Source organism: Bacillus rossius, chromosome 1, assembly GCF_032445375.1.
Source record: "Bacillus rossius redtenbacheri isolate Brsri chromosome 1, Brsri_v3, whole genome shotgun sequence".
NCBI lineage: Eukaryota > Metazoa > Arthropoda > Insecta > Phasmatodea > Bacillidae > Bacillus > Bacillus rossius.
Window position 1 is genome coordinate 282,415,006 of NC_086330.1, and position 24,073 is coordinate 282,439,078.

The 24,073-nt window shown below is 36.1% G+C and overlaps 1 protein-coding gene across 5 annotated transcripts in view; it reads left to right on the forward strand.

Moving 5' to 3' along the window:
* The window catches only part of LOC134527659 (zinc finger MYM-type protein 1-like), a 43,163-nt gene extending 19,094 nt beyond the window's left edge, over positions 1 to 24,069 (forward strand). The window contains exons 1-3 of one of the 5 annotated variants that reach the window (XM_063360531.1): positions 4,042 to 14,628; positions 14,789 to 22,666; positions 23,520 to 24,069. In XM_063360531.1, coding sequence (XP_063216601.1) covers positions 8,562 to 9,713 — 1,152 coding nt within the window. In that variant the 5' untranslated portion in view covers positions 4,042 to 8,561 and the 3' untranslated portion in view covers positions 9,714 to 14,628; positions 14,789 to 22,666; positions 23,520 to 24,069. Of the gene's footprint in view, positions 1 to 4,041; positions 14,629 to 14,788 lie in introns of those variants that run through there. The other 4 variants (XM_063360532.1, XM_063360530.1, XR_010074239.1 and 1 more) reach the window with 4 other exon arrangements.
* Positions 24,070 to 24,073: the final 4 nt, after the last annotated feature.

Genomic DNA, 24,073 nt, shown 5'->3' on the forward strand with positions numbered 1-24,073 from the left:
TCGTCTGTCATTGGCTGAGCAAGATGTAGCCCTTTCTCTGATAAATACCCTCATTTTCCAGCCCCTTCTCAGTCGCACCTGTGTTTCCGTACCATGTGCGTCTCTGCCTGAGGACGGGAGCAGATAGCAGTTCCCGAAACGTCGCTTGTTTCTGTTTAGGTAAAACTATTGTATTTGTTTGTCTTTTCGTTTTGTCATGTTTTTTGTCTCGCTTCAACTGTTGTGCTGAATTATTTTGGGTTTCAATATTTTTGTGTTGTCATCATTTGTGGGGATTTTTTCGTTCTCTTAGTACATTTTTCTTTGTTTTTCTTTATTTGCTGACCATATTCCTGTTTCGGAATATTTTGTGGTGTTCATATCCTTGTCGACAACAGCAATTGTTTGCTTAGTTTTGTGTGTTTTTTGTCTTTTTTTGAGTATTTTTATTTATTTATTTTATTTATTAGTTTTTCTTCAACAGAAAAAGTTCTTAGCAATGGCGTATGTCCAAAAACTTACATCAAGTCATGCACTCCCATTGCACAAATCTTTTAAAGATAGAGTTATAAGTGCATCAACACCGCGCTTCAAAATTTCATATTGTAATGAAACAAACAGAGATGTTATGCCATTAACGTGATGAAGTGCAGGGATTTTGTTTTGAATATATATGCAGAATCTTCCACAGCCCCATATACCGGTTCAAGACATATTTTATCTACGTCAACTGTGGGTTAACGTGTTTTGTATTCATGACATTAAGACTAAAAGAGCAGTGTTGTACATGTACCATAAAGGCCAAGCTAAAAAATGTGCGAACGAGGTGTGCTCTTTTCTTAATCACTACATCAAGGAGTACGAACCAGCAGGTATTAAAATTTTGCATCTTTAATCAGATGCATGTGCAGGACAGAATAGAAACCATTCCATGATACAATTTCCAAACGCACTAACAGATACTGGACGATTTGAAGAAATTGATCACAGATTGCCTGTTTGTGGACACTCCTATTTGCCTTGTGACAGGGACTTTGACATAATGAAACGTATGATTCGTAAGAGAGACAGAATCTACACTCCAATGGAATATGTTGAATGCATTGTTAATTCCACAAACCAACAGCTATTCACAGTTCACATGATCAACACTGAAGAGGTGCTAGATTTTAATCAATGGTGGCCCGAATTCTATAAAAAAGGTGGGCTATCTCTTGAATCACTTGGAAGAGGTGTACTTCATCATTTGAAGGTTTCATTTGCACCTGCTAGTTATGCAGAATTTGTGTACAAAGCAAGAATGTGATCTGACTAGGGTTACTGATACCATAATACTGTAAAAGATAAAGTGTGACTTATTTTGATATTTCAAGGGTTACTGATAGTATTCTTTGGTAGGAAATGTTTTATTTTGTTGCTACAATTAAGTACTTGTGTGTGTCATTGTGAAACAATGAAAATTAAAATTTACTTTGTTTTTATTCATTTCTAAACAGTCCTTATTTCACACATTTTAAACCATTCCCAAAATTTTCATTACTTACTTTAAATGCTGTAATGTTGACTTAACTATGTAAATGCACCTATATATCGCACGAAAATACCAAACATGTGAGTTATGGAAAATGGGGCATCGCAAAACAGTTTTTTTTGTTTATCTCAAAACCATATTTTTGGAGGAGAGGCTTTTTAGTAATGACTGTTTCAATTGAAAAGTGGAAAACTGTTAGCGAGATCTGCCACGAAAACAATGAGTGGTGAGAGTTAGGTTACAGCCTCCCTTGTAATTGTAATGATTAAAGGACTACTTGATGTTTATGATACACTTTTAAAGAAAAACTTCCACACAAAGTAAATAATGTATCGAAACTTCAAAGTGGCATAAAGATCATATACGCCAATTATGAAAATAGTAATACTCTGGCAGTTTGTACTATTTTAGAACCCCAGCTAAAAATTTATGGGTTTTCACAAGAAGCGGCAGTTGAAAATGCAAAGAAGATTGTAACCAACATACTGGTACAGAATAAAATTAAAAAACAAAATGTGGACAATACATCAACAAATATTCAGCAAAGTGAAGGGCCGGTGAATGAATTTTCCATCTGGGCGTCATTTGACAAAACTGTGTCAGCAGTGAGACTAACAGGTACACCAACTTCAAAAGCACTTATTGAAATGCAACGCTATCTTGAAGAGTCAGTTATTACAAGAAACTGTAACCCTTTGTTGTGGTGGCATGAAGATCAATTTGTCTACCCAAACTTGGCAGTTATTGTAAAAGAAAAATTTTGCATTCCAGCGACAAGTGTGCCTTGTGAAAGACTGTTTTCGAAAGCTGGATATCTTTTACAAGATCGTCGTATGCGCCTTTCCACAAGAAGAGTAAGCAAAATTATGTTCATTAACACAAATATTAGTGTGTTAAGCAACAATTAGAAGTGCTACTTGTTGTTGCTTGTTAGTTTATTTGAATTAATTGCACATTTGTACCTAGTATTTGAAATGTTATAGTTTAATTTATGTATGTGTTTATCTAAATGTGCAATATGTGTGTTGTTTTATGTTTTGCACATTAAAACAAAGCAATGTTTATAAAGTAGGTAGAGATTTTAGAAAAATAATTTATTCAAATATATAAGTTCCGACATGGAGTTGAAATAATCATGGCCTTAATTTAACTAAAAACTTGTTTAACTTTGACATTATTATTTGTAATTCATAATTAAAATTTTTTTAATAATTATAGTGTAACATAATCTCCTAATAATTGTATATTTTTAAATATGTGACATACAACATGTAATCATTTATAAACCAAATTAGTTCATAGTTTATTGGAATTATTAACTATGCATTTTTACAAATGAAATAAATTTATATATTATATGTAAATATTTTTAAATAAAACATTTTTATTAAAAAATAACATTAATCATCACATTTTTTAATAATACTCAACACACGAAAAATGGGCAATATCCTACTTCACTGAATTAACAGTGTTTGTTTGGCTTTTTTTTTTAATTTCGACAATAACATTTAGTTCAGATCCATAAATGATTTTGAACAGAGTAACTGGACACACCAGTGTCGCATACCTCGCCGAAAAAGTACTCGTGTGTCACGTGTCGCTACTGCGGCAAGTCACCATTAATTTCCCGGCGCCGTTACTCTTAGCGACACGCGCCACAGCGACACGCATCGCGGCGACACGCGCCACAGCGACACGCATCGCGGCGACACGCGCCACAGCGACACGCATCGCGGCGACACGCGCCACAGCGACACGCATCGCGGCGACACGCGCCACAGCGACACGCATCGCGGCGACACGCGCCACAGCGACACGCATCGCGGCGACACGCGCCACAGCGACACGCATCGCGGCGACACGCGCCACAGCGACACGCATCGCGGCGACACGCGCCACAGCGACACGCATCGCGGCGACACGCGCCACAGCGACACGCATCGCGGCGACACGCGCCACAGCGACACGCATCGCGGCGACACGCGCCACAGCGACACGCATCGCGGCGACACGTGACCCGCGACACGCATCGCGGCGACACGTGACCCGCGACACGCATCGCGGCGACACGTGACCCGCGACACGCATCGCGGCGACACGTGACCCGCGACACGCATCGCGGCGACACGTGACCCGCGACACGCATCGCGGCGACACGTGACCCGCGACACGCATCGCGGCGACACGCATCGCGGCGACACGTGACCCGCGACACGCATCGCGGCGACCCGGGACACGCGACACGCATCGCGGCGACACGCGACACGCATCGCGGCGACCCGCGACACGCATCGCGGCGACTGGGACACGCGACACGCATCGCGGCGACCCGGGACACGCGACACGCATCGCGGCGACCGGCGACCCGCATCGCGGCGACCGGCGACCCGCATCGCGGCGACACGTGACCCGCATCGCGGCGACACGTCACCCGTGACACGCATCGCGGCGACACGTCACCCGCCAACCGCATTGCAAGGAAGCGTGAAGAGACGTGACCAGGGGGGGGGGGGGGGGTTTACCTTTATATAGGAGAGGTGACACCTATGTGCAGTTACAGGCCCGTCCACTTGGCAGCATCACAGTCGCCGTTTTCTACCAATCAAATCATCGAGCCCCAACGCCATTATATATGCGAACGTGTTTCGTAAAAATGAGGTTAATTGGTCGTGATGTATTCTTATCAAGGAATATAGGAGTAGAATTATAATTGAGTTATGATTTTAGAAAGTTAAGCTGAAGATAATTCACAGAGGTTCACAGTTAGAATTAGGAATGGCACGAAAAAAGGTTTTTTGTGTTCCGGGCTGTGAAGATACGGACTCGTATAGACACAGGATACCTAATCTGATTGTATATATAAAATATGGCTCAACAGAATGACTGTCTCTTATAATGAAGGGTAGCCTTCTAAAGTGAAAACCTGCAAAAAATTTCAGTAATGTTAGTTGATATATCATTAAATACTCAGAAATGTTGTTCCTCCACTATAAAAAACACTGAAAAATGAATGTAGCATTTTGCTAGTGTACGGTCAGTTGTTAAGTTAGCTAATGAAAATCAAATTAATTGTCTTTTGTGTTTTAAAATGTTAAATTGTAGGTGTGTTTCGTAAAAATTACATTTAGGTACTGTCATGTAAGGTGTGTGATTTGATTGAATTGATAGGCCCGTATTTTAAAAATTTAGATATTATTAATATTATACACTGTAGGATATATAATATATGTAGTCAACTATCTGTTGTATAATTTTTACATTTGTTTTTTGTTTTTTCATATGAGAGACTTCTTGTGGGCTGGGTGTGAAATTCTTCAAAGATGTGACACCAAAGGCAAGTGCTTTGTACAATCATGCTTCAAGCCTAAAGAGAAAAACTATGCAGATGTGACGGAGGACCAGGCGTTTCAGATCACGTGGTAGTTTAGCTGAAACGTTCAGTAAAACAAATGGTTGGAATGATCTCATTAACAAGACAGATAAGAACACTTACAATTTCATATGCAACCAACTTTTGAATTGCAAACGAAAGCCGAAAGGAAGGCGTTTCACACTGGAAGACAAAATATTTGCTCTCTCTCTGTTTAATTAAAGTCCTAAGGGGTACAAATTGTTGGCAAGATATTTTTCGCTACCCTCTAAACAAGTGTTGCGCTCACTCCTAGGAAGATTGCCATATCTACCCGGTATAAACAAATCCATTTTCAAACATCTGGAAAAAGTGGTTGCTGGAATGACTGAGCGAGATAAATTTTGTGTTCTCATGTTTGATGAGGTAAAACTTTAGGCCCATGTGTCTTACAATGAGAAACTAGATTTAATAGAGGGTTTCGAAAATTATGGATTGGGAGATCAACGGTGTAAATTTGCAGATCATGCATTAGTTTTTATGCTGCGTGGAATTAGTGGTAAATGGAAACATCCAGTTGCATTTATGTTTAGTGAAGCCACCACTGACACTATAACACTAGTTAAATGTATCAAAGATGTAATTTCTGCAGTTCAAAATACTGGGTTGAAAATTTTGGCAACCAAGTGTGATCAGGCAACGACAAATGAAGCTGGCATGATGAAGAAAACAAGTATTTTGGGTTCTTGATCAATGGTGTGGAAATCATTGCATTATTTGATCCGCCTCACCTTCTAAAGGGCATCAGGAATAATCTTTTAGTAAAAAAATCTGAATTTTGTGTGGAAGAAAGGAAAGCAGTTGGCATCGTGGAAATACATAGAACAGTTTTACGATTTGGACTGTGTTAAAGACCACGACCTAAGGACTTGCCCAAAGCTGACTTATGAGCATGTTAAGATTCGTGTAATTCAGGGGCGTATTCTCCATGAATGCAATGCATGCAGTGCATGCTCTAAATGAAACTAATATTTTATGGGCATTGTGGCATTGATCACTATCTCGCTGTTTAGTTCTGTAATTGTTTTTTGCTTAAGTTATTCCCTTTTCTTTATAGCTAATCTTGTTCCGTTCACGATTTGTGCGACGTGTGGCAAACAAATGCATTAGCGCTACCTACTGACTACAGCGTGAATGATACTTGTAATAGTTCCTCAGATTGTCGCGGTACGGCGCTGTGGTGTTCTCAACAGCCACTCTACAGATGTGACGTCACTACCAACTCTCGCGAAGACGGGGTCGCATGCATGCACTAGTTGCTTCTGCATTCACTGATCAGTAACAAAGCGCGGCCGCGAACGAGTCCATTTAGTGTCTGTTTAGTCAGGTTTTTTTTTTAATTAAATGTTTGGGTTAGAATTATATAACATTCGTAGACACATTTAGTTGTAATTCAACTCTTAATTTTACTATTTTTCCTTTTCACTGCAATCTTAACGCGTGCGGCGTGGGTGCTTGTCGCAGCTTGTGTTAAGCTTATGTGTCACGTGGGAGGTTGCAGGTGCTTGAAGGTGACATTTTATTCAGCATGAACAGAAGTAGATTGTATGATGGTTAGTGATTTAGTGATAAGTTTACAATTAAGTTTGTTGTAAAATTGTAGTTTTGCAAGATGAATAACTGTAAAAATGACGTCGTAGAGACTATTTTTAATAAACCTTATCAATCATGTTCATTTGATGAAAAGTTAGAAATCGTTAAAAACGGGCGCCCCACGCCAGCGCTTAGCAATCTAAAAACAGATAACAAAACTAAAAATTTTGTACGGACATTTAATCCTGAGCTTTATAACAAAATTGTGTGGTTATGTGGCAGTGAAACATTAACAAAACTCTTCTGTTGGCCATGTTTGTTGCTTGCAAATGAAAAATCACCCTGGAACAGTAAAGACCGGGGTTATTCAGATCTTAATAATTTGCACACAGCAATTTCAAGGCATGAAAAGTCAGTCTCTCATCATGGTTGCTACAGAAATAGAATCTTAGAATTCCCTGACTTTTCCCTGTTTTCCAGAAATTTAAGAGAAAAATTCCCTGACTTTCTTATGAAGTACATACCATAAATATTAACGTGCATATGATTAAAAGTAATATAAAAATTTCAACATGAGGTAAAATAAAGTTTTTTTATTGTGTTATTTTGACGGCAGAATTGTGAATATGTTTTTTTCCTTCGACATGGCTGGTGAGAACTCTTCGGCCCATATTGCTGAGTTGAATACTTTTGTAGCACAAAGTGCAGTATGCAGAATTTATGTTTTTAGCAGAGGGTTTGATATGCTGAAACTGTGACTCCTTGAACCAATTATCCTTAAAAGTAGTTTTCTTCGACATCTCTAAGCTAAAAAAAAGTACATATTAATATTTTCAGGATAGGTTAAAAAGTTATTGTTTATGAATTCTTAAAAAAATATTACTACACAAATACAAAAACTATTACAAATTCACACCTAGTAATATAATGGGCCTACTTAGAGAATTACAATAGCAGCATTACAACATGCAATACTCTTACATTATTACAATGTTAACTAACGATTCTGGGGAAAAACATGTTCAGTTATGCATATTTTTTATACACAATGTAAATGTCACGCAACAAAACTCACGGATTATAACGGTTGAAAAAAAAAGTAATTAAAAAAATAGTTAGAAAAAATGCAAAAACATAACCGCACACAAAAGCCACGTGTTTTTGCATCAGCTTGGTAGTTTTCAAAATGAGAATTGGTATTGCTTCTTTATCAAAATGCACTTTATTTTCTTATGATCGCATCAAAAACTAACTTCACCTGAAACAACGCCTTTAAATTCACGGAATAAGCTTTGTACTCACATTATTCCACGTGAAAATAGCCTTCAAAAGATAAACGACGCCATACCCGTTCTGTAGTTCACTGCATGGAACGGAACAAAACACAAAGTCTCAAGGGCAAATTAAAAAGGATCAAAACACGAACAAATGAAGGCCGGGTTCGCTAGTGAACAAACGAGTGCCTGGATTGGCCAGAAGTTATGGTGGGTGGTTCTAACAGCCTATTGCAAGGGACAATCGTAGACCAAGTAAAAAAAAAGTTGCAGTTGCCGTGTGCCTTAAGCAGCAGCCTTTTAGCGGAGTCGTTCGGTAGCAATACGAGCGCATCAAAACAAAGCTTTGTTTGAATAATAAGCAACTTTAAAATCTCCAGAATTCGTAGAATTTTCCCTGACATTTCCCGGAATTCCCTGACCATTTTAATTTCCCTGACATTTCCCGGTTTTCCCGGTTTTCTAGTCCTGTAGCAACCATGCTCATATACATGCGTGGATATCACTCGGTACATTCAGCAAAAGTAGGGTTGACTTGCAACTGGATTCACAGAAACGTGCAAGCATTTTAAAACACAATGAAACTGTAAAACAGAATCGGGAAATACTGAAGAGACTGACTGCAGCTACATGCTTTTTAGGGCAACAGGAACTGTCATTTCGAGGACACAGGGAAAACAGTGATTTTAACAATCGAGGCAATTATGTAGAGCTAGTTCATTTGTTGGCTGAGTTTAACGACAAATTGAGAGTCCACTTGTCTACAAGCTCTGTGTTCACTGGATTATCACCAATAATTCAAAATGATTTAATTCAAAGTATCAATGATGTAATGATTTCGGAAATAAAAAATGAGATTAAAGAAGCAACGTTTGTTGCTATTTTGCTTGACGAAACATGTGATGTAACAAATTTTTCACAGCTATCAAAAGTGTTAAGATATGTGTACAAAGGGGAAGTATACGAAAGGTTCGTAGGCTTTCATGATGTCAGTGGAGACAGGTCAGCAGAGGCACTAGCAAAACTTGCAATAGACACTCTTGAAGTATTTCAATGTAAGGACAAACTGGTCGTGCAGACGTATGATGGTGCGGCGGTCATGGCCGGACATTTGAATGGTGTGCAGGCAAAAGTTAGAGAAGTGATTCCTCATGCTGTATTTGTACATTGTTATGCCCACAAGTTGAATTTGGTGTTATCGCAAGCAGTTTCATGTATAAGTGCATGTAGAGTGTTTTTTGCTAACCTTAGCGGCTTTGTAAGTTTTTTGGTTCATTCCTCAAAAAGAACCAATTTATTAGACACTATAGTGCAGAAGAGATTTCCTAAACTTGCACCGACAAGATGGAGTTATTCAAGTCGCTTAGTTCAGACTGTCGCTGATCATAAAGTAGAACTTGAAGAACTGTACGAGCACATTTTAGAAAATCCGGAAGACTGGAACACAACTGCTATTAACGAAGCTCGTGGATTTCTTATGATGTTAAGGGATTTTCAGTTCAACTTCTTGTTGTGTGTATTTGGAGAGTTATTTTCGTTGACAGATGTTACATTTAACATTGTGCAGTCAAAATACTTGGACATTACATTTTGCAGCAAAGAAGTTGAAGCTCTGAAGGATAAGCTAAACACAAAGAGAAATTGCGGTTTTGATAAAATATGGTTGAAAACTGAAACCGTATCTGACTGTGAGCCTGCAAGGAAGAAAAGAAAAGGAAACTGCTCAGAAGCCACTGTAAAGGACGATTTTAGGAGGATGTACCTTGAGATTTTGGACACAGTAATCATGCAGCTGAATATTCGGTTTCAATCGTTGCATGATTTGAAGTTCATTGAGATGTTTGATTCAAAAAAAATCTCAACATTCTCAGATGTTTTCCCCGAGGAGGCATTTCAAAAATTACGGACACTCTATGGAAAATTTTTTGATATTGTTAGGCTGAAATCTGAATTGAGTGCTATGTTTACATCTAAACAAGTTTGAGGGAAAGACAGTGCAAGAAATGCACCATTTCCTGTATAAAAATGAACTCCAAAGTGGACTTCCAGAACTCTATAAACTGTGTGTAATGGTTTCAACTATTCCTGCTACATCGTCATCCGTAGAACGTTCGTTTTCTGCACTAAGACGAATAAAATCATTCACAAGAAATGCGCAAGGACAAAGTCGTTTGTCTATACTCTTTATCATGTCCATAGAAAAATATCTGTTGGTGCAGATGAAAGCCCGCAACTCGTTTTTCGACGAAGTCACGGAGCAGTTCTGCAGGAAAAACCTTAGAGCCGAGTTCCATTATAAGTAAATACATGGTGAGTGACAATTTGATATCTTTGTTAATTCTTCTCTCTAAGTTTATCACAAAAAATTTAATGTTGTTACTACTTTTATGTTTATTTATTTTTTTAAAAAACTGCCTAAACAGCACCATTTTGCTCCCTGAAAACCAAAATTTTCCGGGAGAGGGCCCCCGGACCACCCTTCTTCCGCGGGGGGGGGGTTTGGATCTATTCTATATTGCATGCGTTACCAAATTTGTCAGGATACGCCCCTGGTGTAATTAAGAAGATGAAAGTGAGCACATGTGCCCAGGTCCTCAGTCAAAGAGTCTCATCAACAATGAGAATGCTTGCTACTTGGGGTGAGTCTAGAAAATTTTATATTGTAAGGTCTTTGGTGCACCTAGTGGGTCGTCCGTGTAGCCCCACCCGGTAGCTGCCTGCATGCCATTGGCTAGTGGTCGCCCGCGCGACGCAAAACTGTGGCGTCGGCGAGGTGCCGGGGGGAGTCGGGAGCAGGCAGCCACTGAGAGAGGACGGACCTGGGCTCATGAGGCCTCGCTCGCGGGTGGACCCACAGTCACACGACACGTGGTGTTTGTGTTTAGGAGTAATCCTAATAAATGGGTTCAAAAGTACGTAATGCGCGTTATTATTAACTCGCCTTTGGTAATTCCCGATAAACGTCACACCCCCCTCCCCTTGTCTGTTGGGGGCGGGCGGTACACCAGGGGCGGTAGCACTGTGCCGAGGCACAGTGACCAGGACCCGTCAACGGCATCGAAGATCAACCATTACAATATATCTTTAGCCTTTATATTTTTGTCTGCTTTGTTGTGTAAGAGTTATGTTTTGTTTTTGATTCAAACTTTTAGTTTTGTAGGTTACATATTATTACTAGGATATTTGGAATGCATTTTACTGATGACAAGTACGCCTATTGTTAGTCACATGAGTATATCTGTGTAGGGCAAGAAAGTGATGCCATAACACCTAAAACAGAAAGCTATGATGCTTTGGTTTTTGTTACTGACTTATTTCAAAATTCTGAATGAGAAACTACGCACTACCATTTTCAATTGTATTTATGTTATATTTATATTTGTTTAACACATGTTGAGGAATATTATAATCACAACAATTTTTTGACATTTAAAATGATGCTCATTTTCTTAGTGTAAGGCTAACAAGTTCATTCTCGGTACGTTAGTTTAAGGAATGGCTCTAGGATATGAAATAATTTATTGGTCCTGAAGTATAGTCTTTTGCAAATCTTATCAAAATAACAATTATTTTAGGAAACTGTGTTAAAGTATTTTGGGATAATATATGAAAGTTTGATAATGTAAACATTGTGAATGTATCAACTAAGATGATACATTCACAATATTTACATTATAAAACTTCTACATGATTTTACTCATTACACAGTTTTCTAAAATAATTTTTAATTTTGTTAATGTTTCTGACTAGTTGTATTTCAGGGCAAGACTAAATTATAAGAAAATGTGCAAGTCCTTGTATATAAAGTGCTCTTTATTGCATTTCCATTATCACTGGCATCATTTTCTTGTTGTAGACCCTACTACATGCAGTTATTTTTATAATATAATTTTGTTAGGATATGTTTCAAATGATTTATATTAACATGCTCAATAAGATGTATGGTTTTTGATGTCTTATCATTAATTGTATATTTTGATTGCATTTGGCCAGACAGCCACTATTGGCTATCTTATATGTTTATTTCATTTTGAAAGCTCATCTTTCTATAATTGCCGTCCAAACGAGAGGCCGACTTCAGGTAGTCGGTGGGAACTAAGGTGTTTGTGTATTAAAAAAAAAAAATACATTCAACAGGGATTATGAAGGTAGTTTCCAATAAGAGAAAATTTAAATTCAAGTTTTACTTAAGCCCAGAGCATAATTAAGTTACACAATACACAATAACAAACTTAAAGACTACATGCTCGTGATTACCAAAATGAGAGAAGAAGAAGGAATAAATCCCTGACGGCTGCTTATATTGAATCGGCGCGGCACAGCGCGGATGCGCCAACCCCGAGAGGGGAGGCGAGGAGAAACAAAACACAACACTAAGAGGGGGAAGGATGCGCCGACGCCCGCAGTGAAGCGCGAAGTTTGAAGGCAGCGGACCTGACTGCTGCAATTTCAATAATGATATTTGGGCGGAAGGTGTGGTTATTTATCCTTTTGTGTACTTTGGGGTTTTACGTATGAAACTGACAATCTGCATGACAGTTTTACTCGTCCACCTTTATGTGACATGTAACTTCTATAATTTTGTAATTTGCCATATTATTTAATTTTTATTTTTGCAGGACGAGATGATTGTAATTTGCCCAAAGAAGCTGTAGACACTGCAGATTTACTTCTGTTTATGAACCAACTCTTCGACAGTATCAACGGGGTTCCTATTCACCCAGTAAAAGGAAAATCCTTAAGATGTTCAGTATCTGACACATCACCACATCTCAAGTTCTGGCGAGAAGCTGATTCTATCTGACACATCACCACATCTCAAGTTCTGGCGAGAAGCTGATTCTGTTTTGAAGTCATTTGTTTTCATTGACAGTCGAGGTAAGCACAGCTCTCCACCTTCTTTTCGCAACTGGATAACAACATTGATCGGCCTTGTGATTGTTTGGGGTAAACTAAAGACTCGTGGCTTCAGGTCCATGGTGCCTAGAATCTTCAATCAAGATCCAATGGAATTTCCTCTATAAGAAGCCATGGCATCAGGAATGTAATGCCTACATGTGCGGGATTTGTCTCTTCATTCCAGAGTATTTTGATAAATAATTTTACGACAACTCATTCTATCCACGCCAACTGTGCTAGAGATGACACACTGGGGTCACTGGACACACTTAAAGACTTCATCACTGGTCATGTTAACCATACAATTACAAACAGCAAGCCAGATTGTTTTACCCCATATTGGACATTGCTAACGATGAAATGGAAAACATAATTCTCTTTCCACTGCCACTCAGGCTTATGTCAGTGGATACCTAGCCAGGAAAGTCTTCAGGAAGTGTAAGGATTGTGAAATCTGTCGGAATATTTTATTCAGCAATGGACCAGGACCTGGCAGCGAAGTGATTGAAGCTAGGATGTATACAGCAAAGACTTTGTGCTATTCGAACACTGCTTTTTCTAAAATTGGTCTCATTGTCGCTAAAGTAGTTTCTCAGTATCTACCCATACTGTGCAGTAGAGCTAATGTCAAAATTCACTTTTGACTGTTATTTTAACAGAATTTGACTGTTATTTTAACATGCAGTGAACATGATTTGTGTAAGTATGTGCTAGATCTGGCTCTCCGTTTGCACATACATAATTATTGCAAAATAATTAATAGAATACTGATTGGCAAGCTGACCAATGTGGTTATTAAGGGAGACTAAATTAAACAAGCAGCTCAGCGTAAATACAGGAAAACTGTGAAGAGCAAGCACCTAAAGAAGTGAGAATGGTATAAAACATTATTAAACTTCACTAGCGAATAAATGTATTGGTGGTTAGTGTGAAGGCGAGCACTTAAGAAAAGCCTGCCTCATAATTTAAGCAAATTTCCTATATGCGTACAGTACCCCTTAGGTTAGTAAGTTCTGCACTCCTAGTCAGTAAAATGTGTATAAGATTATGAACTTGTTTGCATATAGCCAAACATATACTTTAGTAACTTTTATATTTTAGTTATCTAATGCTTAGATGAAGAATAATCATTGGAAGTCTTGTGATTTACATGCTAACTTTCAATGTAATTATGTACATATGTATTTGTGTAAGTATAGTTATCTATATATGTTTTTCTTTAATTTAAAATAATATACAACTTTTCATCTACTGTGGAATTTCCATACAGCATTTGTACTGGGAATATGCATTTTATAGGAAATTTTGTAACATAGATATTGAGTGTTTCCTTTTGAGTGATATTGTAGAAAAATGTCACTGTTTTATAGCTGGTTTCTGTATTTTGTTGTAGACTATGTGAATAGTTCTGTGTGTGGTATTGATTTTTGAATTTCTAATGAGTGCATACTAATTTGACTCTTACTATAAATATTTTTGGTGTAAACAATCATCCCATGTTATGGGAAAAGTCATACCCTTGTGTGGTACAGGTGCACATAATAAGTTATTATCTTTGTTTATGACATAATCTAGTTATTAATTTAATTAGTTACAAAATGGCTCCGATTTCAGCTTTAGCTTTAGTGTAGTTTACCATGTGATAAGGTTATGTTAAATATTACTAAATATTACTGTGTGAATGGTTGGTAAGGTTATATGGTAGGGTCATAATCTGGAGATTCATTATTACTGTAGTGAGTATTTTGCTACTTTAATACTGAACCTACCTAATTAATGTTTGGAATATTTTGTTATTCAGGACTCCAAACTAAAATGTTCAGCAGTCTCAGAATGTAAGCTAGAGACGATGGAAAGACTCAATGTGGGATCCAGAAGATCAACTACACTTCCAGTTGAGGAAACTGATATCGAAAATACATCTGCTGATGTTGGAGAAACATCAACCAGTGAAGCTAATCTGCACCAGTTACAACCCATGCAGCCTCTTGGGTGTAATGGTGAGTTCGATAATCTTGCATAAATATAGGCCATGTCTGAATTCACCTTTCTAGACGAATATATAAACAAATTATTAATATCATAAAGTAAAGCCTAAAGCACTTCATATACAAAATGGAGAAGTATTGTAAATAATATAGTATTTTGTTTGTTTTAAAGGAGGGACAACACTGTGTTCGTCATCAGACTGTGACATTTTCCGACGACAGTGATGCAGATAGAACGTGGAAACCAGATAGAACGTGGAAACCAGATAGAACGTGGAAACCAGATGAAACTGCAATGACTGAAGAGCTTGATGATACACTTTATAACACTGATGGTGCTGTACTATGTCATTCAGAAGGTAACTACATAGTTTTAAAATATTGTGCACCATTGTAGATTATAAATTGTGGCTGGATTTTATTGTGCTGTATTCTCTGGTTTTCTTTTAAGCACCATTTGCTGCAAAGTCCAAAGTACTTTTTTGGTAATCATACAAATAGCTGCAATTATAGGTTGCTTAAAATATTAAGTCGAAAGTTTAAAATTTTACTATCCATATAAATGCCAAAGTTATAAAGAATAATATCACAATGTAAATAATTTACATAATTAATCGTTTTTCTTGTTTGCTTCCAGAATATACCAACACTACAAGTGCTACAACAGTTGTATTGCAAATTTCAAACCCTGATTAAAAGAATGAAGATGGAGCAAGTATCAAAGGTCGGAAAAGGAAATTGCAGAAAAGCCAATGGAGGAGAGAAGTGGCCACATCAAAAAGAAATAAAGGCGAAGCTTACATAGATGCAAAGGGAACACACATTAATGCACGGTCAATTAAATCTGGCTGTGAAGGGAAATGTCGCTATCAATGCAAACAAATTCAAGATCAAAAACAATCTCAAATCTTCGAAAAATATTGGAGTATTGGAGACGTTAATAGACAGCGACAGTATGTAGCCAGTTACATAAGCTTGTCACAACCACAGTATAGGCGGGTTAAAGAAGGAACTACAAGAAATGTGAATTACGAGTATTACTTTAAAGTAGATGAGATGAAATACCGTGTTTGTAAAACATTCTTCATGGATACTCTGAATGCCGGGGATAAAATGATTCGAAATACTATGAAGAAAACTTGCAATGGTGTTGTTGTAGAAGACATGCGTGGTAAACACAGTAATGATCCTACAATTAGAGAGGACATCAGGACACACATTAATTCCATTCCACGAATTGAGTCTCATTACCTACGAAAGCAAACATCTAGGGAATTTATCAGTGGTGGGAAAACATTAGCTGATCTACATAGAGATTATGTGAAAATGTGTCAGGGACATGGAAGAAGCCATGGGACGTATGCCGCTTACAGAAACATTTTCTTGACAGACTTCAACATCAGTTTCTTTGTCCCTAAGAAAAGATCAGTGTGCTTTCTGTGAGAAAGTGAAAAATGCAGAGGATAAGAAAATATTGGCAAGTAAGTACAAAGGCCATAGAAATGAAATAGAGTTGAGCCGAAAAGAAAAAGCTAGGGATTCAGAACTTTCAAAACAGGGTAAATGTGTTCCTGCTTGCTTCAATTTACAAGCAGTACTTCCGACACCTTGTGGTGACGTTTCTGCTTTTTATTATAAGCAACATTTACCTGTTCTGAACTTTACTATTTATGACATGGGAAGGAATACTGGACATTGCTACGTATGGCATGAGGGTGCTGGCAAAAAAGGCCCTATTACAATTTATGCAAAATTACTGTGATAAAGATGATGTTTGTTTTTACTCGGAAAATTGTGCAGTCAAAACAAAAACAAATACATTGTTGCCTTGTACATGTATGCTGTTCCATTTATAATATTGCAAGTATTACACACAAGTATTTAGTGACTGGGCACACACAGAATGAGGGCGATCACTTACATTCTCTGATAGAAAAACAGAAAAAGCTTGTGTTTGAAAGTGGTCCCATTTCTGTACCTTCACAATGGATAACTGTCATCCAAATGGCCAAAAAGAAAGGTGATCCATTGAAAGTAACTGAGATGGATACCCAAGATTTCAAAGATTTCAAAATGTTCTCAAAGTTCTACGGAACCAACTTTTCAGAGAATACTGACAAGGATAAAATTTCTTGGCTTAGTATAAGGAAGTAAAGGTAGAAAAATAAAAGCCTTTCCAGTTTTCCTGCAAGACAAGTTTTGAAGGAACGTCTAATATTGTCCTCACTAGAAAAGTGACAAGAGGCAGACCTTTAATACCAAACCTGAGCTGTGTATACACCTCCCCACCAGGCATTAATGAGGCAAAAAAAGGACCTATTATCTCTCTGTGAAAAAGGAATTATAAAAGGCCATCATCAGTCATTTTACAGCAATCTAGCAGTAGTATCATCAAATGATAAGTGAAGTGTTGACCCATCTGATTCAGAATAGACCATTTTGTTAACATGTTCCAAATACCTTTTCAGTGAAAACTAGATTTTTATTTTCATTTTTCCTCTTGTAATAATGCTTTGAAAGAAGATTACTAATGAAAAACCATGCATGGTCGCAATTTGTTAATAAAGTAATACATAGGCCTACTTAAAAAACCAACAAAAACGAGTAAGAGTAAGTAGGTGTAAAAGGTCTAATGTGCACAGAGATGTTTTTGTTTGAATGCTAATAATATAAATTGAAATTATTTGTAAATAAGTCACACAGAGTTATTCATAGTGAATGATAATGTTAACCCATAAAATTTGAACATAATAGGTAGATACATAAAATATCCATAAACATAGATTTATGTGTACACTCATGTGTCTATAGTTAATGTTTTTTTTTTCAATAAGGCCGTAAGTGCTAAAAAAAATTAACATTAAGGCCTAAGCACTTGTTATAATTAACCGTACAAGCAGTATTATATTTTATATGGAAATAAAAAAACTGTGCACCAATATTATATTATGATTTTTTATAGCATTTTTAAACTTTAAACTCTTTTTCCCACAATTTATATTTTAGCACATGTGGCCCTATTGTATTCAACGTGTGATTTATCAATGCCAATATTAATTTTACTTGTGTTGAGTTTATGTGGCTTGGTTTAAAAATACATCTAGAGCAATCAACTAATTAAACATTATGCAATTGTTTGGTTTAAATAATATTTGAAAGTTCTGCTGAAAAAAATACAAAGGTTGCAGCACATCAGTGTCTTTTATGATGCAGCAAAAATGCAGTGTGTTTTAACACAATTTTATTATTTTGTTTTTTATTGCCTCTACTTTAACTCTACAACTTATTAAAAATAATTATTTTCCTCGAAACTTAAGTTATCCAATAAATTATATTTTACTCAGACTGTCCACTTAAAAAAAAAAAACTTTTCCACAAGCTACACATAACATTTAAATCTATGTGAAGCAATATGTCTTCAGATGTAGTTACATCCTCAAACTTAACAAAAATGAATTGTATGCGGTCAATAAAATTATACTGTATTTTTAATTGTTTTCTACATTAAAACCAATTTTAAGAATTGTCTTAGAAATATTAAGCCAGTCACCATAAGATACTGTAAAACAACCACTTTACAGAGAAATATGTTATGTTATGGTGCTTGAATAAATAACGAAGTATAACTTACATGGTATGTGCATCATATGATACTGTACACAACAATGGAGCATTGTTAAAAATAATTTCATTTACTTAATTATGTTTTATATTTTGCAGATATGGTATAGCCATGTGGCGTACAAGTAAAATATATTTAATCATGTTTGTCAGCAAATAAAATGACAAGATCGCATATTCGTTCCTGATCATACATAACAATTACAAATTTCTGTAATATTGCTATCATTCCTGACCATCAACCAAGATTCAAAAAGGAATACAAACGATTTATTATTCTGATTTAATATATTAAAATTATCACACACACACACCTAAACACACACACGCGCACAGAGAGAGAGAGAGAGAGAGAGATAATGAGGCAATGTAAACAACTTTCTGAGAAGTTTTTCTTCTGAATTTTATTTGAAAAATTTAAAGCAGCATACAGTTTTTATGATTGTTTAAAAATTCCTAATCAGAGGTGAATTGTAATGTGATATGTGATAATTATTCATTTATGATACCACATAGGGCATATATTTAGATTTTTTTAGTAATCTTTGTTTTTGTAAAAGTATAACATCTTGTCAGGATATTGCTGACGTTGACGAGATAGAAGTTGAAAACTCTGGCAGCCGTACATGTTTACGTAGCCCTGCAAATATAGCAAGCACCAGCTCATCCATGCAAGAGGACACTTGTACAAGTTCATCTTCCAAAATAAGTGATGAAACTGATAGCAGTGTCGTTATCCTAAAGAAGAAGCAAACTACTTTCACAGATTATCTGAAACGAAGATCAAGGCGGAGTGAAAGACGCAGCCATCACACAAGTTTTGACATACATGATCTGTAAGGATAATCTTCCTCTTTCTACTGTGGACAAAACTGGTTTTCAAAAATTTATGAAAATTGTATGTCTTCTTTACAAGATTCCATCCCGACCCACAATCACCAGATTACTGGAAAATCAGTACTTTTCTATCAAGCAAATTATAATAAGTAAATTAGCAACAGCTAAGTATGTTGCCATCACGGCTGACATGTGTACAGTACTGAATTCTACTAGAAGTTTCCTTGTGATAACCGCACACTTTGTCGATGAGTCTGATTCCACTTTCCAATGTGTTTGCCTAGGATCAATTCAAATGACCCAGAGTCACACCGGCGAGCACATTGCAGAAGAGCTAGAAAAGTCAACAAAACTGTTTGGGATAGAAATAGTAAGATAGTGTCAATTACCACAGATGGAGCTTCGAACATGGCAAAGATGTTAGCAGGAGCACACCTGGAAGTGGTCTCTGAAGTCATTCAGGTTCTTAAGCAATTTAAAGAAGCCACAAGAAAAATATCTGGTAATAAATATATCACAGGGAACACTGTTCTGCCAATTGTACACTGTATAAATGAATCGTTGAAGGAAATAAAATCCAAGACCAAGACAACCATTGCAACAAACCTTATAGTGCAACTCCAAGATGGAATTCAAAAATGTCTTTTGCCTTTAGAAAACAATGTTTTGCTTTGCATTTCCACAATTCTCGACCCCCTTTTAAAAGACTGTATACTTTTACGCCTGTTGCTAATGCAGCTGCAATAACAAAGCTGTGCCAAGACATTAAAGATGAGACACTCAGGCTAGGTATAACCTCTGTGGAAGCCGATGAAGGTAATCTGTTACCATATCAACACCAGCTGACAAAAGATTCTATTTGGGACAAGCATGAAGAGAGAATTAAAAAATTGTGAGACCTCGATTGTAGACTCACAGTCACAAGGTGCAGTCCCTTTTAATTTCAAACTATATTTTAGTACCTCTTGTATTCAAAGAAACAGTGAACCTGTCAAATTTTGGACAAGCAGGATAACAAGTACACCTGCTCTGGCCAATACAGCACATAAGTACTTGACGGTTGTAGGTTCGTCAGTTGCCTCAGAAAGAGCTGTCTCAGCTTTGAATCCTGTTTTGAGTGAAAGACGAAGCCGTCTGACTTCAGAGCATGTAAACGAAAGATTGTTTTTGGCATGTGTTGATGACAAATATTGGTGAAAGTTAACTTATGTGTTAAGGAGAGTTATGATTTAACACACTTTTATTAGGTTCGTAGTTAAATTTGTACAAACAAGTTGTAACCATGTGTTCTTAATTAATTTGATTGCAAACACAATTTGGAATTATACAGTACATCTCAATCTAGATTGCCGGTCATGTTTAATCAATATTGCAAATTGTGTCACTTTAGTGTTGTTTTAAACCATGTAATGTGCTGTAAACAATCTATTGTACTTGCAGTGTCATAAATGGTTAAGACCTTTTTGTGTTTAATGTGGTGTTATCGAACTAGTAAGGTTTTTAATATTAAATGAGCACGAAACTTAAAAATGAAGGTTCATCCCCCAAAAAAATTATTTGACCTCGTTTTTAAATTCATGGGACAGTTTTGTGTATTTTGTAGGGTATACTATTCACGTTGTACTATGAAAATAATGATATTGTACTTAGAGTGTTCATATAAAACCTCAGTAGATTTGTACACTCGTACCTATAGTCAAACTGTTATGTACTTTTTTTATTCTCGGCAGTCTTTCTTGTTTAGATTACTATATATATAACATACATAGATACATACAGTAGCAATTACTTTTACCCGAGTTTACTCTCGCCAAGTTGTAATTTTATTTTCTGCAGTCAGTTAATGTTTTAGTGTACCTCTATTTCAATGAAGAAAAAAAGCACCAGTTACATAAAATAATAGAAGAACAAAAGCAGCCAGTCCACCATTTATGTGATTTTCCATTATTCATCAAACATTAGGATAGCAATTTGATGCATTGTTATTACTATTTTTAAAAAATAATAATCAGAAATGATTGTAAATGTTATTTTTTTTGCTAGGCAACACAGTATGTATTTTTGCTGACTATTGTAACCTAAAATAGTTTTGTAACCATGTATATACTTTGGGTACTTCACTCAACTGCTATAAAAAAGGCATTTTTATTAAAAATATATCATCAATCAGAAATTATATTAAAATCATTTATTATAGCACCAACTGAATATGACAAAGTTAGTTTCACTGTCGAACTGCTATAAAAAAGGCATTTTTATTAAAAATATATCATCAATCAGAAATTATATTAAAATCATTTATTATAGCACCAACTGAATATGACAAAGTTAGTTTCACTGTCCAAATATTTTGATTTCACCTGTATGTAAAACATCGATTCTTACTTTAGTCATCCAAGATCAAGAATTTATTATTTTTGGAAATTACTGAATAAGGCCGGTATTCCACTGTAAAGTATTTTATAAAACGTCTTTGAACAAGATACTTTGATAGTGTAATAGGCCATCTTTCGTAAATTATTACATTTATAAAATTTATTTTATAAAAAGTAATGGGTTGGCATTACATTTTATAAAAGCAGTTATCCAGTTAACTGTTAAGATCGTGTCACGGTTGTGAATTTTCTAAATGGCCACACAGCCCACAAATAAGTATTCTTAGAGTGTGGACACAACGACAAAGTTTATTTCTTAGTGCAAATGTTTCATGAAATGCTACACAATGCAAAGTACGAAGACTACTAAAATAGAAATAAAAATATGTTATAAACACAGTTAAACCTGGTTGTACTATCCTAGACGTAAAAAAAATTCAATTAAATGTGGTTAAAAAGTGTAACTGTTTAATGAACACTTAATACCCTTTACACTACAATGAAATGTTAGATGAAATTCTGATAAACGGGATACTTCTTTGACATATATCTTTTACATTGTGTACATAAAGCCTAAAACTTTTATAAAATAATCACTCTTCAAATATTTTATTAAAATATGAAAAATATATTTTATAACATATGTGTTATAAAATATTTGACAGTGGAATACCAGCCTAAAACTGAGGAATACTGTATTATTTGTGCATTTATTTTTGCAGTAGAAAAAAAAGGATATCGTAAAATATTAACGTCGATATATCGTAATATCGATTATTTTTCCAAAATATTCATGTTGAATATTTGAATAGTTTTATAAGTAATCTCTATCCTAAACTGTGTCCGAAGGACACTCGTTTCTGATCGGTCCACGTGACCCTCTGACGTCATGCGTCAAGTGGGCGAAAGTCCGAACCTACCTGGTCCGAAGACATTCGTCAATTTGAACTTTTTGTCTCAGCCTGTGTACTTCGGACACAAAAACAGAACAGAACACTCACGATATTTGAATTTCCGGTTACCGTTTGAAACGTGGTGTTTGTTTTTGTTATTGAAGGAAACGGAAGGTGTTGTAAGTCAAGAAGAGCAAGACGACATTTTAATTAGTGCTGCCCGATTGCGACCTGCGCTTTTCAACGTAAAATATGCAAACTTCAAGAATCTTAGGTTTAAAGAGAATGGTTGGAGTTCTTTGGGTGAAGTTGTTGGGTTGAGCGGTAAGTACCGTTTCGCAGGTTATGTTTTTATATTTGTGTCAATGTGAGTAGGCCTCAGGAACCAGCATATAAACTGAAAAAATAAATCTTGCTGTAGGCAAATTAATTGATCCTTAATCAAGTTGTATCTGAGCAGTAATTATCAGTTTACAAGATTTTACAGCATTTTGTGGTAGCAGAGTAGATGTAAATAATAGTTCATACTATAAATGAATTGAAATGTTTCCCTTCTATTTATATCAAAATAAAAGGTTACAAAATGAAAAAAAATTAGTTAATTAATATTAAGGTAATGCCTCAAAATTATGAAACTCCCCACTACCGAAGGTGAAATTAACCATATGCGATAATTTGCTTCAAAAAAATTTGTACCAACACTACCATTAATTATTAATTTTAAAACTGCCTGATGTTTATTTAATATTAGGTCAACTTAAACTAACCTAGGTAGCTACCAAATTCAAAATTATTAGGCTGTGTTAGGTGAATGTAGTACTTTGCATCAATTTAATTGGGAATTCCACATATTTAAACAGTTAAGATTCTGTATTTGATCCATATTGGCTGTAAGTTATTCGCAATTTATAGGCTCCTAACCTAGAATGTTGTTTTGACACCAACTTAAAAAGTGATGTTAGTTGGGTGTAACTGAAATAATTGAAGATTCTGCTTCGACATCTTTCTTGAGAAATTCGTGGCTGACATTTAACATTGTATGTTTGGTGCTTGACTGAGTTAAAAACTTTTACCAAAAAATTAAAATGCTTATAATTTTTCTATTTGTTATGGGGTAAATAAATGTGTGAATACAGTTTTATTCGTACTGTAATTCGGCTGGTACTAATTTTTGCAGGTGAAGCAGCAAAACGTAGGTGGCTGAACTTAAAAGACAACTTCACGAAGTACCACAGACAAAAGCAGTCAGAAGCACGTTCTGGCTCTGCACGTCTATCAGAAGAAATGTATCCTCCACAGTACCAAAACATGCTGTGATACCTAAAACATTCTGTTGTGAAGAGAAGGTATGTGCATTTCTGACATAAACATAACACTAACCAGAAAGAAGATGAAATAAGAATTTATCTCAGTGAACCGCGTTTCCCAAGAAGTGACGATCCACTGGGTTGGTGGAGAAATCAAGGAAGTAAAAAATATCCAAACTTGTCTGTTGTAGCTGCAAAATATTTAGGGATTCCTGCCACTCAAGTGAGTTCTGAACGAATGTTTTCAGTGGCAGGTAGTGTTGTTACCAGTAGAAGGGAATGCCTTCTCCCTCAACATGTTGAACATTTGGTGTTTTTGAAGGCAAATTTAAAATGACATTTGATATGTTTAACAATAATAACAAATAATAACAAATCTTTAGATAGTTCATTTTTTTTTACTTAATTGCCTAAAAAACAAAGC